The sequence below is a fragment of the Alternaria ventricosa genome (assembly GCF_023758065.1).
Source record: "Alternaria ventricosa strain BMP 2768 chromosome Unknown scaffold_6, whole genome shotgun sequence".
In the NCBI taxonomy this organism is placed as follows: domain Eukaryota; kingdom Fungi; phylum Ascomycota; class Dothideomycetes; order Pleosporales; family Pleosporaceae; genus Alternaria; species Alternaria ventricosa.
The window spans coordinates 778706-791199 of NW_026055686.1; the positions used below are offsets into that span (position 1 = coordinate 778706).

At 53.1% G+C, this 12494-nt stretch overlaps 6 protein-coding genes across 6 annotated transcripts; 4 read left to right on the forward strand and 2 right to left on the reverse strand.

The window, feature by feature from the left end:
* Window positions 1-12: 12 nt before the first annotated feature.
* J4E93_004347 (uncharacterized protein) lies at window positions 13-1251 on the forward strand (the record flags this gene model as incomplete). Its single annotated transcript, XM_049342275.1, has 2 exons — window positions 13-286; window positions 341-1251. 2 exons carry the CDS (start codon window positions 13-15, stop codon window positions 1249-1251), a joined length of 1185 nt encoding a protein of 394 aa, XP_049200427.1.
* Window positions 1252-1707: 456 nt separating this feature from the next.
* J4E93_004348 (uncharacterized protein) lies at window positions 1708-2405 on the reverse strand (the record flags this gene model as incomplete). The annotated part of the gene is made up of 2 exons (XM_049342276.1): window positions 1708-1938; window positions 2010-2405. 2 exons carry the CDS (start codon window positions 2403-2405, stop codon window positions 1708-1710), a joined length of 627 nt encoding a protein of 208 aa, XP_049200428.1.
* A 422-nt stretch (window positions 2406-2827) lies between these two features.
* NPL4 (nuclear protein localization protein 4) lies at window positions 2828-4928 on the forward strand (the record flags this gene model as incomplete). The annotated part of the gene is made up of 4 exons (XM_049342277.1): window positions 2828-2839; window positions 2888-3084; window positions 3131-4595; window positions 4644-4928. The coding sequence occupies 4 exons, from the start codon at window positions 2828-2830 to the stop codon at window positions 4926-4928; spliced, it is 1959 nt and encodes a 652-aa protein (XP_049200429.1).
* A 538-nt stretch (window positions 4929-5466) lies between these two features.
* On the forward strand, window positions 5467-6772 carry RFC2 (Subunit of heteropentameric Replication factor C (RF-C); the record flags this gene model as incomplete). The annotated part of the gene is made up of 2 exons (XM_049342278.1): window positions 5467-5582; window positions 5638-6772. 2 exons carry the CDS (start codon window positions 5467-5469, stop codon window positions 6770-6772), a joined length of 1251 nt encoding a protein of 416 aa, XP_049200430.1.
* A 405-nt stretch (window positions 6773-7177) lies between these two features.
* Window positions 7178-7891, reverse strand: J4E93_004351 (uncharacterized protein; the record flags this gene model as incomplete). Its single annotated transcript, XM_049342279.1, has 2 exons — window positions 7178-7390; window positions 7601-7891. 2 exons carry the CDS (start codon window positions 7889-7891, stop codon window positions 7178-7180), a joined length of 504 nt encoding a protein of 167 aa, XP_049200431.1.
* Window positions 7892-9733: 1842 nt separating this feature from the next.
* J4E93_004352 (uncharacterized protein) lies at window positions 9734-10405 on the forward strand (the record flags this gene model as incomplete). Its single annotated transcript, XM_049342280.1, has 2 exons — window positions 9734-9787; window positions 9845-10405. The coding sequence occupies 2 exons, from the start codon at window positions 9734-9736 to the stop codon at window positions 10403-10405; spliced, it is 615 nt and encodes a 204-aa protein (XP_049200432.1).
* Between the last annotated feature and the right edge of the window lie 2089 nt (window positions 10406-12494).

A 12494-nucleotide genomic window follows, 5' to 3' on the forward strand; every position in this document is an offset into this window, starting at 1 on the left:
CTCACCGCCACCATGAAGCTATCCGGCGCCTTTGTCGCCTCATCGCTGTACTGCACCGTCCTTGCAGCTCGCCCCACCGTCAGTCCCGAGACTGCGCGTCTGATCATCGCCCAGCGCCTGGGCCTATCGCGATTCCACTCTGTCGAGCACCCCGACGCCGAGACAATTAGACACATCAACACGTATGGAGGAAGGCACCAGAAGCTGTTTGGCGCAGACGATGCAGAGCAATCCAAGGCGCACCTGCTGATGTGGGTAGAGGGCGCCGAGCAAGATGAGGCAACAGGTGGGCATACGTGACGACAGCATCGCGAAGGATACGACTAACCCGAGCTCTCAGTCATCATCAACGATGGATCAGACCGCACACACGACTTTGCGATATCAAGTGCGCCATCTGTCGAGGACAACCAACGCCTGGTCATGGACTTCATAGCACAAGCCAAGTCGCTGCCGGCACTCTCAGACCCCCAGCAACGGACATACACGTCCAACTTCGACATTGAGTCGGCGCTCCCATCGAACGAGAAGTCGGATGCTTACAATGGCTACCTCAACATTTGGACCACCGGCACGAAAGACGACCTATCGACCGAGCAGATTGCCCAGGTGCTGAGCAGCGTCAACAAGAAGGCCGAGGAGACCGGCTTCTCCACGACTGTCGTCATGATGCCGCGTTCAGCCAAGTCCAAGTCCAAGCGCGCTGCCCAACCGTGGGGCGCCTACGATGTCCCCTCCAAGGAGGCCCGCCGCCAGAACCCCGAGGCAATCCTCTCCTCGCAGCCCGTACCTGCTGTCTCCAAGGTGCCTGACCTTGAAGACTTCCCCGTCGTCATTGCGGCCGACAACAAGAAGGGACCTGTTCGCGGTATCCTTCCTAGCTGCTTCAAGTCCATGTCGGCTTGCGAGACTCAGACCCACAACTGCTCCAGCCACGGCGAGTGCAAGCTCCTCCACAAGGGACGTGGATCCGGTTCCGGTCAGGAGACAGTTGACTGCTATGGATGCGCCTGCGCCGCTACGGTCGAGCACAAGGACGGAAAGGGTATGGAGGGCCAGAGAAAGGTCACCTACTGGGGCGGCCCCGCTTGCCAGAAGAAGGACATCTCGGTTGAGTTCTGGCTCTTTGTTGGTGCCGGTGTCACTCTGGCCTTCTTGATCTCTGCTGGTATTGGTATGCTCTACAGCATGGGTGCCGAGGAGCTGCCCAGTGTTATCGGTGCTGGTGTCAGCGGTCCCACGAGGAAGTGAGATCTCGATATATGTATGGACTGGTGGAGATAAGAGAGAGAAGGAAGATCGAGCATTGTATATCTGGTGTACGACAGACAGTCTTTGTTAGTTAGCAGTATGGGGCTTGTACTCTATGGGATAATGGCGTTTATAGCACTGCAATTTAGCATTTGAACAAGTTGATACAAGATTGACAGAATTGATCATCTGTTCATGTCCACTAAGTCAACTGCAAACGGCGATGACAATATGTTGATTCGCTCACGTAGCTACTGATGTGTAGCTGTCCAGTATGCCTGTATGGTGTCTCAGACGCCACGTTCCTGAATACATCAAAACTGAACGGCTGAGACATCTTACAGGCGTAATGGATAGCTACACAAATGCTGCAAAGGCCATGACCCTATACATCTTCAGTAACCCCATGTTCGACCCCTAGAAATAAACGCGCGCATCATCACAACTTTACACTCCTCATGCCTTGGCCTTCTCCACGATTACACCATCGTCGCTCTTGGCCTTCTCCTCGTCCAACTCCTTCATGAACTCGGACTGGATGCCAGCCCTGCGGTTCTCCCACCACTCCTTCTCCGCTGGTGCCTTGGCTGTGATCTCACCGAGACGCTCGCGGATGTGGTTGTTCTGTGCCATTTCTGAAGCGGATTGGAAGATGGTCTGGCCCCAGTTCGGTGCGAAGGCATTAGCCTGTCTCAATGTCAGTCATGCTCAAAGAATTACGAAGCCACCCGACTTCGATCTAGACTCTCAGGACTCACCTCGTTGACAACATCCCTGAGTTCCTCCTCGATCTCCTTCTCCGCTCGCTGGAAACGCTGCCACAGATCATCGCCCACGCTACCCCTCTGCAGCAATGCCTGCAGCGCCTGCTTGGCGTTTCTTATCTGTACAATCCTATGTATGTCCTCTGTTGCGCGACGCAATAGCGCAGCCTTGAGTACGCTGTCCGGCACCTTGGGTTCGTCCATGTGTAGAAGGGATAGGTAGACATTGCGCTGGAGATGTGTGGGAAACCAGGGCTCGAGGGATGCGGCGTTGGCGGCTTGACGCTTGCGGTAGAGGTTTGTGAAGACAGTGAATGATCCAGCGAGGATACCGATATAAGCGATGGGCACGGTAAGCATTACCCAGTCGACCATGTCGAAGGGCCACATGGTGAATGTTGTGTGTGGGTTGTTTGCGCGGAATGGGAGGAGGGTTGGCGAGCTCGCTATCTAATGCAGGCGTTGGCGTTGGAATATGAAGGAGCGACGGCACTCTCAGGAGTGAGATACGATGGGTAGGTGAAGACCAAGTGGGAGGGTGAGTCGTTGTTGTCTCACTTATCGATACATTCGAATATCTGTCCAGTTCCGCGCTCGACTAGCGTCCTTCTAGCGCGTCTGCGTCATCCATGTCCGCTCCGCTACGGGCGCCTTCTCGAATCAATCACCAACACCAACCAAGGTTCACCACTGCACCTCGCCTTTGTCTACTTATTTCTTCTGGTCGTCATTTCCTCCCAAACCTCCTACGTACACTCTACCACCTGCATCCACTTTATCAACACCACCACGAAATTCATAGCGTTCCGATCATGATATTGAGGGTATGTCTTTATGCCGAATGCAGGTGATATCTTACTAATTCGCACCAGTTCGTTAGCAAAGACGGCCAGTTCAGGTTGACGGTACAGCCCGAGGACACCTTTTCGTCGATTTTGCCCCAGGTTGCCGAGAAGCTGCCCAAGAATGTCGACATCCAGAGCATCAGTGTTAGCAACAAGCCGCAGGGAGGCGACGCGAGGAAGCTTGCTGGCCTTGAGGGCGTAAGCTTCAAGCAAGTAGGACTATCGTACGTGACTTGCCAGAGCTCGTCTTCACAGCTAACAATACTGTAGAAACGGCGCGCAACTCTTCCTGTCCTTCGAGGAGCAGTCTGCGGCACCGAACGGCCATGCTGCACCTTCGACCGGCGGCGCACGACTAAATGGAAAACCCGTCGAAGAGACCAACATGGGCTCCGTCCCCATCGGCGATGCCATACAAACCATAAAGAACCCATGGGAGGTTGTCAGGCAGTCCCCGCTCGACGACAGGCTAGATAGACAGGATGGCAAAATCCCCAGGAAACGCGACGCCCGCATGTGTTCCCACGGGCCCAAGGGCATGTGCGACTACTGTATGCCCCTCGAACCCTACTCGCCCGCATACCTCGCCGAGAAGAAGATCAAGCACCTCTCCTTCCATTCATACCTGCGCAAAGTCAACTCGGCGAAGAACAGGCCAGAGCTCGGCAGCTCATACATGCCACCGCTGACCGAACCCTACTACCGCGTACGTCCCGACTGTCCTTCGGGACACAAGCCATTCCCAGAGGGTATCTGCACCAAGTGCATGCCTAGCGCCATCTCGCTGAAGCCACAAGAGTACCGCATGGTAGATCACGTCGAGTTCGCTTCAATACAGGTGGTGGACGATGTGATCAACTTCTGGAGACAAACGGGCTGTCAGCGACTGGGCTTCTTGTACGGCAGGTATGAGGAGTATACTGAGGTGCCACTGGGAACAAAGGCTGTCGTCGAGACCATTTACGAGCCACCGCAAGTCAACGAGGCGGACGGCATTTCGCTAGGCGAATGGGACAATGAGAAAGAGATTGACGAGATTGCTGCACAGTGTGGGTTGCAACGCGTCGGAGTCATCTTCACTGACCTCCTCGACGCGGACAAGGGCGACGGCTCTGTCATCTGCAAGCGACACATGGACTCGTACTACCTTTCATCCCTAGAAATCTGCTTCGCAGCACGGTATCAAGCAAGATACCCTCGGCCTTCCAAATGGAGCGACACCGGACGACACGGCTCCAACTTCGTTACATGTGTAATCAGCGGTGATGACCAAGGTCAGATTGGCATCTCGTCATACCAGGTTTCGAACGACGCTGTCGAGATGGTTCGCGCAGACATCATCGAGCCATCAGCCGAGCCATCAGTCATGCTTGTTCAATCGGAAGAAGACAACGAAGCCTTGGGCCGCGCACGGTACATTCCCGAAGTTTTCTACCGAAGGATCAACGAGCACGGTGCGAACGTGCAAGAAATTGCTAGACCCGACTTCCCTGTGGAATATCTGCTTCTCACACTAACACACGGTTTCCCTACTCAACCAAATCCTCTCTTCACCGGTGGCAAGTTCCCGATCGAGAACCGCGAGGCTATGGGCGAGATCCCAGAGATCTCACATCTTGGCAAAGCTCTCAACGCTCGAGCGAACGGGCTGGCGCTCAACACGACCAGCGGCCTCAACGCCATCTCAAATTTCCACATGCTGTGCTTTATTCATAACCTCGGCATTCTGTCAAAGGTGAGTTGATGCAAAATTGCATGGATACGTTGCTAACTGTATGATTAGGACGAAGAGTCACTGCTCTTTAAGGTAGCATCAACACACGACACCTCAGAAGGCTCAGCGCTCCAACATACCGGAGGCTGGGCAACCCTTCTGACCATTCTCAAAGAAAGTGGTGAGCGCCCCCCGAAACGTTCCTATCAATCTTCGCCCCAATCCCAGTCGGCCAGTAGGGGGGCTGCAGCTCTAGACCACACCCGCGGTACGATGCGACAGTCCTCCTATGGCTCAGATTCCGATTCAGTACAGTTGGCTAAGAGGGTAAAGGGGGTTAAGCTTGGGAAGTAGATTAGTTCAGGCTAGTCACACTCCTGGGGCGCGACCTCTGACACCATAGGTCTGTAATCCGAGCGACATTGGGAACGCGCATGGAGTCTACATGTGGTAGGCATACTGGTGGAGTTGAGAAGCTCGGTATGAGCGGAAGTGCATGCATTGTCTGGCGTCGTCGCAGATTCCGAGCATCTGGTGATCGGTCGGGAAGAATCAAGATGTGCAATATATCCGTTGAACTGTGTTTTTGACATCTTCTACTACCGTGAGACATGCTCGAAGAGATCAATCTTTGTGTTATGATTCCCGCGAATTTTTAACCTTATTAGTACGCCGATATGAGCCCAGATATATCTTCTAAGTGACGTTGTAGCTCCCAGTATAATGACGGCATAATGGGCTACTTCGTGATGAGCGATGATGGCATGGTGGGAGAAAGACGACATGGTCTGTGCAGAAACGTGAGTTCGCGGTCTCGCGTCGACGCGTCGCACTTTAGCAGTCCAGCTCAACAACCCAACCCCAACACCTCAATCTCCACACAACCACCACAATGGCCGATTTCTTCAACGTAAAAGCGAGGCAGCAAGCCGCTGCGAAAGCAAGCTCATCAAAAGCACCCACAACGAAGCAAGAGCCCAATCGCATGCAGCCATGGGTTGAGAAATAGTACGAACGCAACACCTCAGCACCCTCTCCAGCACCCTCACTAACAGCATCACAGCCGCCCCAAAACCCTCTCCGAAGTAACAGCCCAAGACAACACAATCCAAATCCTGTCCCGCACCATGCAATCCTCCAACCTCCCGCACATGCTCTTCTACGGCCCGCCAGGCACGGGAAAAACCTCTACAATCCTCGCCCTCGCCAAAGAACTCTACGGCCCCGAACTCATGAAGTCACGCGTTCTCGAACTGAACGCTTCAGACGAACGTGGCATCAGCATCGTGCGTCAAAAAGTCAAGGACTTTGCGCGCCAGCAACTCAGCGTAGCACCTACCTACAACGTCATGACGGAAGACGCGAGCAGCGGCGAGACAAAACAAGTGCGGTACAGAGATAAATACCCGTGTCCGCCGTTCAAAATCATTGTGCTGGATGAGGCGGACAGCATGACGCAGGATGCTCAGAGTGCGCTCCGTAGGACGATGGAAACGTACAGTCGCATGACGAGGTTCTGTCTCGTGTGTAATTACGTCACTCGCATTATCGATCCGCTTGCGTCGAGATGTTCGAAGTTCCGGTTCAAGAGTCTCGATCAGGGCAATGCGGTTAAGCGCGTTGGCGACATCGCGAGGCTAGAGAATGTGCAGTTGGAAGAAGGGGTTGCGGAGGAATTAGTCAGAGTCGCAGATGGCGATCTGAGGAAAGCGATCACGTTCTTGCAGTCTGCGGCTAGGCTTGTGGGCGCTGTTGTACAGGCTCAGGGCGCGGGGGGCAAAAAGAAGAAGAAGGTTGTTGTTGAGGACGACGAGATGGATATCGACTCTGCGGCCGCGCCGGCGCAGACACCCGCTGTTTCTCTTCCTATCATCGCGGAGATCGCGGGTGTGCTACCCCCTGCTACGCTATCCTCCTTCAGCGACTCGCTCTTCCCCAAGTCGTCAGCTACCAAGTCGATACGCTACAACGAGATTGCCAAGGTGGTGGAGAACATGATTGCAGAAGGGTGGAGCGCCTCGCAGACTGTGGGTCAGTTGTACGAACAGATTATGTACGACGAGAGGGTTGAGGATGTCAAGAAAGTTAGGCTTGCGGGTGTGTTTAGTGAAACAGATAAGAGGCTTGTGGATGGTGGTGATGAACATCTTGCTGTCTTGGATTTGGGGGTTAGGGTTGCGGGTGTGCTTTGTCTCTGAGCGAGTAACGGCGCTGTCATGGGGTTTGTGTCCTTGTAAAGCATACTGCGTGAGGGGCATGAAAGGACGTATTTGATGGAACAGTAGCACTCATAGTAGCGTCTTCAATTACATGACCAAACAAGCTACATTACTTTCGTATCGTGTCGTGTGGGGATACCTCAAAAAGGATATACAAAGAATAAACATGCGAAAGCACATGTTGTACTCCCGCTCAAAGCTCGTCGCATAGCGCTCAGCGCGAAAAAGCCATCATCTCGTCATGCGGTCGGGCCCACAGCCAAAAGTACTCCGCTTTTTCCCTACACATACAACTCCGAAAAATACCCGTGAAAAGATGAAGAAAGAATGCGGACCGATCGCAGCGTAGTCTCCTCGAACGCCCGGTAACATAGTCGTAGAAGGCTATGCGAAGATGCAAAATCCAGCTCCAACACTGAACATAGCAATCGCGGCCAGTGTCTCTGTCCTGACCACGAATCTGTTGCCAGTAGACGGGGAATTTGAAGGCGTAGCTGAAGCGCTGGCTAGAGTCGCAGAGGACGCTGTGGGCGAAGCGCTCTCCGAGGATAGTTCAAATGACGAAGGCGACACTACATCGGTAATTGTAGACGCAGACTGCGATGTCTTAGTAAGTGTGGTTTGGGATGTCGATGTCGACGTTGCGAGAGAAGGATCGCTGGCGTTGGAAGACAGTGACGCCGAGACAGACGCAGATGCAGATGCAGACACGATTGCAGAGGACGACACGGATAGTGAAGTCAAAGGTGATGAGGCAGAAGAGGAAGCACTCACCACCATCGTATCCGTACTTTGCGCCTGACTCACAACACCGGCGCCCGCTTCCGACGTCGCAGCCGCAGCAGCGGGATACAGCTCCGGTAACAGGCTCTTAACATCTCCAGGTAGTTTCTGGTACCAATTCGGCTCCATATCGCCTGTTGGCATGGGTGCGTTGGGGCCCGTGGGCATAGCTGTTTTGAGCACTGATAAGACCGAGAGGAGTGTTGGGTTCATGGTTGCGGGATCGATGGCGCGGTCTTGGAGGTTGGGGATGTGAATCGCTGATGCGAAGGCGCCAGTGGAGGCGAAGGCCATGAGGATGGAGATGGACTTCATTGTTGTGTGGTTGTGCGCGGTTTGGGGGTGATTGATATGGTGTTGAGATGGGTTGGTGTGGTGTTCGCGTGGCGGGTAAAAGAATGTGGGGCGATTGATTCTTCTTTGGAAGGATAATGAACGAGCGTGGGTTTTCAGCAAGAGCGAGTGTCGTGAATATAGTAGGTTGTTGTTGACAAACAAACGCGTGCAGTGGAGTCACTGCGATGCACGACTGCGAGCTTTTTGCGCGATATGACGTCAATCGGGCGGGGAAAGAGTGCTCGGTCCCTCTGTTCAGTTTGACCGTTTGGGACGTTGAGAAAAAGAAAGTATCGTTGGGAACCGTTCGGTCAAGTCGTTATGTACCCGGGCTTCCTGAGCCGCTGTAGTAATGAGGGTGGTGGTAAGGCGCTTTGCTGGCGAAAATTCGAGATCGCAAGATCGATTGGAACGTGAGAAATTGTCTTTCACTGCGCTTGTAACCGTCTGAAATGGGGCAATATGATGATGGTGCTGCGCGAAGCCGTATGTACGTCCAATGAGTGACCAAGTGACGAGAAGTTTGATGAGACTCTGTGTCACTGTGCCACAAGAGAATTAAGTGACCTTCGAACGAAGATGCAGGTTTGGAAACGAAGAAGATACGAGATGCGAATTCCAGCGCGCGCGAAAGACAGATAATCAAAGCAAGTGTTGAGATGCCTGGTAAACAAAAGCAACCCGCGAACCAGATTTGAAGCTGAAGGGAAAACTACCGAGCGGCTGGGTAGTTTGGACATGACATCTGAGGCATCGACCAACCCCAGCGACATACATTCCGTGTCGCAGCCTTACCTCAGATGTGAACCCTCTAATGATGTTCGCCCCCCTGTGCCGTCGGTTGTTGCAGTTCCTGACGATGCTTGCGTGCTAAGCCTCACCATGTCGGCGGCCATTGAAACATGCTCGTTGTTTCGGAACATTTCACGAACCAAAACGTGCGGCGCCTGCTGAATACTCATGCGAGTAAGGTACGGCGAGGGAACTGTTCTCAGAATAGCTCTTGCGGAGTGGCAGAAGTTCCTCCAGTGAGTGAAGTCCAAGTGTTGGCGCACATGCGCGTGATGGTAGGTTTCCAAACGACTCGGCGGTTTTTGAGCCATTTGCCGGGCAGCATCATCGCGTCAATTTGGAGCCATCTTTCGGCTTCCTGGTCATGCCCAGGTGTCTTCTGTTCGCACCTCGTTTGAGCTGCATCAAGCTCGATTCCACGATGGAGGCGGAGATAGAGCTTGACCGACAAAAGGCGCACAGGAGGACAAGTGTGGAATCGGAGATGATGAGAAGATGCAGCTAAGAATCACCTCATCGCGTGTCAGCGCTTTGCGTCCAGTATCATACTCTTCTGATTGGCCCCATCCATCCGTAGACGGGAAGTTACGCGTCCAGGAAGCCTTCTCCCGAGCAGTGTTCACATGCGACCCGTCCCAAGCTGGAGGCGTGCCGTCGGTGGTTGCGGAGAATGGAGAGAGTTGATGCGAGCGCAAATGAGATGGAAGACCAGGGTTCCCCGCGGAGGTGCTATCCCAAAGCAGACGAACCTCGGCATCCCTTCCCACGACGCCACGCATGATGTTCGCTCAGGTACGAACGTGACAGTATGCGATTGTCGACTAAGGCAGGTGCTAATCCACACGGCGTCTCTGGATAGGCTTGGTGCTTGGGCGACCGGCATATAAGATGCACTGCACATGGCCACCCCAGCTAGGACGGTACCCACCGCTACCAATCATCATAGCCCCGCGATAGCTGTCGAAGCTCTTCCCACGACAAAGTCGGATCGTACCAAACTACGTTCTACCAACAAACATACTAGGCAATATGGCAGCTCCAGCAAGTGCTGATATCAAGAACCTCGAGGGGAAATGGGTCATGGTAAGTTTTGAGCAACTTTCAAGTTATGCATCGCAACGTCGCTCTAAGACATCCTAGAACAAGTCCCTCTCGGATGCATTTGACGCCGTCCTCGCCCTGCAGGGTATGGGCTGGCTGACGCGCAAAGCCCTCGGTGCAGCGACTGTAACCCAGCACCTCTACCAAACCACCATAGACGGCGAAGACAACACGCCAACGACAGAAATCAAGATCGACCAACTCATAACCGGTGGCATCAAAGGGTCCACCGAGACCCGTATCCTGGACTGGCACTATCGCGAGCACGTCGACCGGCTCTTCGGCACCGTCAAGGGACGCTCGCGCTACATTGCCCTGGCCAAGGCGGTGGAAGAAGCGAAAGCTGCAGGTGTGAGCGAAGAAGATGCAAAGTATGTTGCAGAAGGGTGGTTGAAGGAGACAGAAGATGGAGATATTGTTGAGAGCTTTGTGGAAAATGAGGCGAACAAATGGACTGCGTGGCAGATTTGGGGGTTCGCGGATATTGGGGGTGAGAGGAAATTGACCAGGAAGTTTGTGGTTAGGAAGGTTGGAAGCGATGAGGTGGTTAGGGTTAGGCTTGTATATGACTACACGGGCGCGTTGGATCAGGCGGCTTAATTTGTAGGTTTGTAAATATCCGTTAGATCGACCAAAGAACTGTCGTTCCTGATCTGATCTAAGTCGTGTCTTATGTGTGTCATGGCAAGGCCTCGCCCTTCAAAGGGGCTATGTTGTCCCTCGAGTCGATGAAGAGTGATGCAAGTTTTCTCTTCCATATTATGTACCACTTTGCACAACACAACACGACCACGAAGCAGATTAGCCGGACCCTCGTACAGTTGAGCTCATGCATGGATACAGAATCCTTTTACTGGTCTGGTTACCTGACAAAGAGCTCTCTTAGTACCACGCAAATTAGTGGCTACGTCCCATGCTGCACCTGACAGCCTTAAGTACTGCAGTATACCTCTCGCAGCAGGCGCCACCACATCTGCAACTCTCTCCATTCTGTCCTCTTGCAGGCGTTAGTGCAAATTGACATTTTCGCCATGAGCACGTTGGACATGGCCGATACGAGCTTTCTAACAGATCTCTTTCTTGCCCTTATCGTTCTGACCTCTACGATCCTTATCCTGATGCTGATTTATCTTGTCATCCGCCTCGTCAATCGACACAAGAAAAAGGCCAGTCAGCAACCAGCCCATGAGCCCGCTCTACTCGATCTCGAGTCCGGTCGAGAGTCCCGCCTATCGCATCGCCTTTCGCGGCAACAAATACAACAGGAGCACTACGAAGACCTACAGCAACGCTACTCGTCCGTACCGCCATCGCCATCAATCGAACTACTCCCCGAGATCAAGACGAGCGCAAGTGATGACAGAGCGAGCGAATGGTTGGAACGCGGAGTTACGGACGAAGGCACCAATGTGGTTCATGGGGATTTAGGGGAGAAGAAGCCTGAGATGACACAGGCGGTGGTGGTTAGGCCGAAGAAGCAGTTGAGGTGGGAGTGGAGGGATGGGAAGGTGGAGACCGGCGCTGTACCAAAGAGATCTAGGGTCGTTGAAAGGACGGATAAGAATGGGATGGTGTGTAGGGAGTATCGAACGGAATGAGAAATTGGAGAAGGGTTCATGGAAGCATCTAGAGGTAATTGTAATAAAGAACGTTTCGAGTAATATGCTCTCTCACTGTCTCATATCAGCGTCTAGGATATACTTGCATGTTGGAAGGAACGTTGGCGCATGGATATGTCGTGCGACTGGTCCAAAGCACCTCTTTCCCTGGGCCTGTCTTGATCGCGCGACTGTGGTGCAAAGCCGCATGCATACTGACGTGGCTGATCGTCTTGATCTGGGAACCACACAGTCGAATCTGCGTCCCCAGGGTAGCCATGACAGCTCTTACGCGTCCCAGGAGCACCATGGTCGCTCAAGCTGGGCTATAAGATTGTCAAGAATACATGTACGTCCGATCAACCAGTAGAGCAGCAGTTACATATTAGCTATAGCCAGTGATGTTATAGTCGTTGTACAACCTTCAAGACCTGTTTAGAGTCCTGTGTTCCGCCCCTTTACCCGAACCCGGATCGTACAAATGATACGCTGAGCTCCATGGACCAGCAGGCAAACATAGTATCTTTGTATCTGCGAAAGCTCAGACATTCTCGACATTAACCGAATTTGACGTTGTGTGTCATGGGCAACATCGAAGGAGACCATATTGATGTCGACACGCATCCGTACCCTGGTATGCCAGAAAGCTTCTACGGAAAGGCTTCGGAGGCCCTTCTAGATAGCACAACTAGCCAGATTTTCAATTCGGACTTTGGTTTCAGAGAGAGTGGTCACGCAAATTCGCTGATTGGCGACATACCGAGGAATACACACCTCACCTCAACAGCGCGCTCTCAGCAAACACACCCTTCGATACTGGTTCCATCCATGTATAGAGATGCAACGCCAGGAGACACACGCCCTATTGGCGCCATTCTTGCGATTGTCCTCGCTGGCATCATCGGCCTTGCAGTCCCAATCACCCTCTTGACACGATACCTGAAACGCGCCAGACAGGAAAAGAAGCAGATGGAAGAAGAAGACGCGGTTCTGGAGGATGTGTTACAGCACAGTCAACTCAACTCAAGAGCGTGGGATGTGGGGTTGAAGCGACTGCACAAGGCCTCCATCCGAAAGTGGTCAAACGAGGA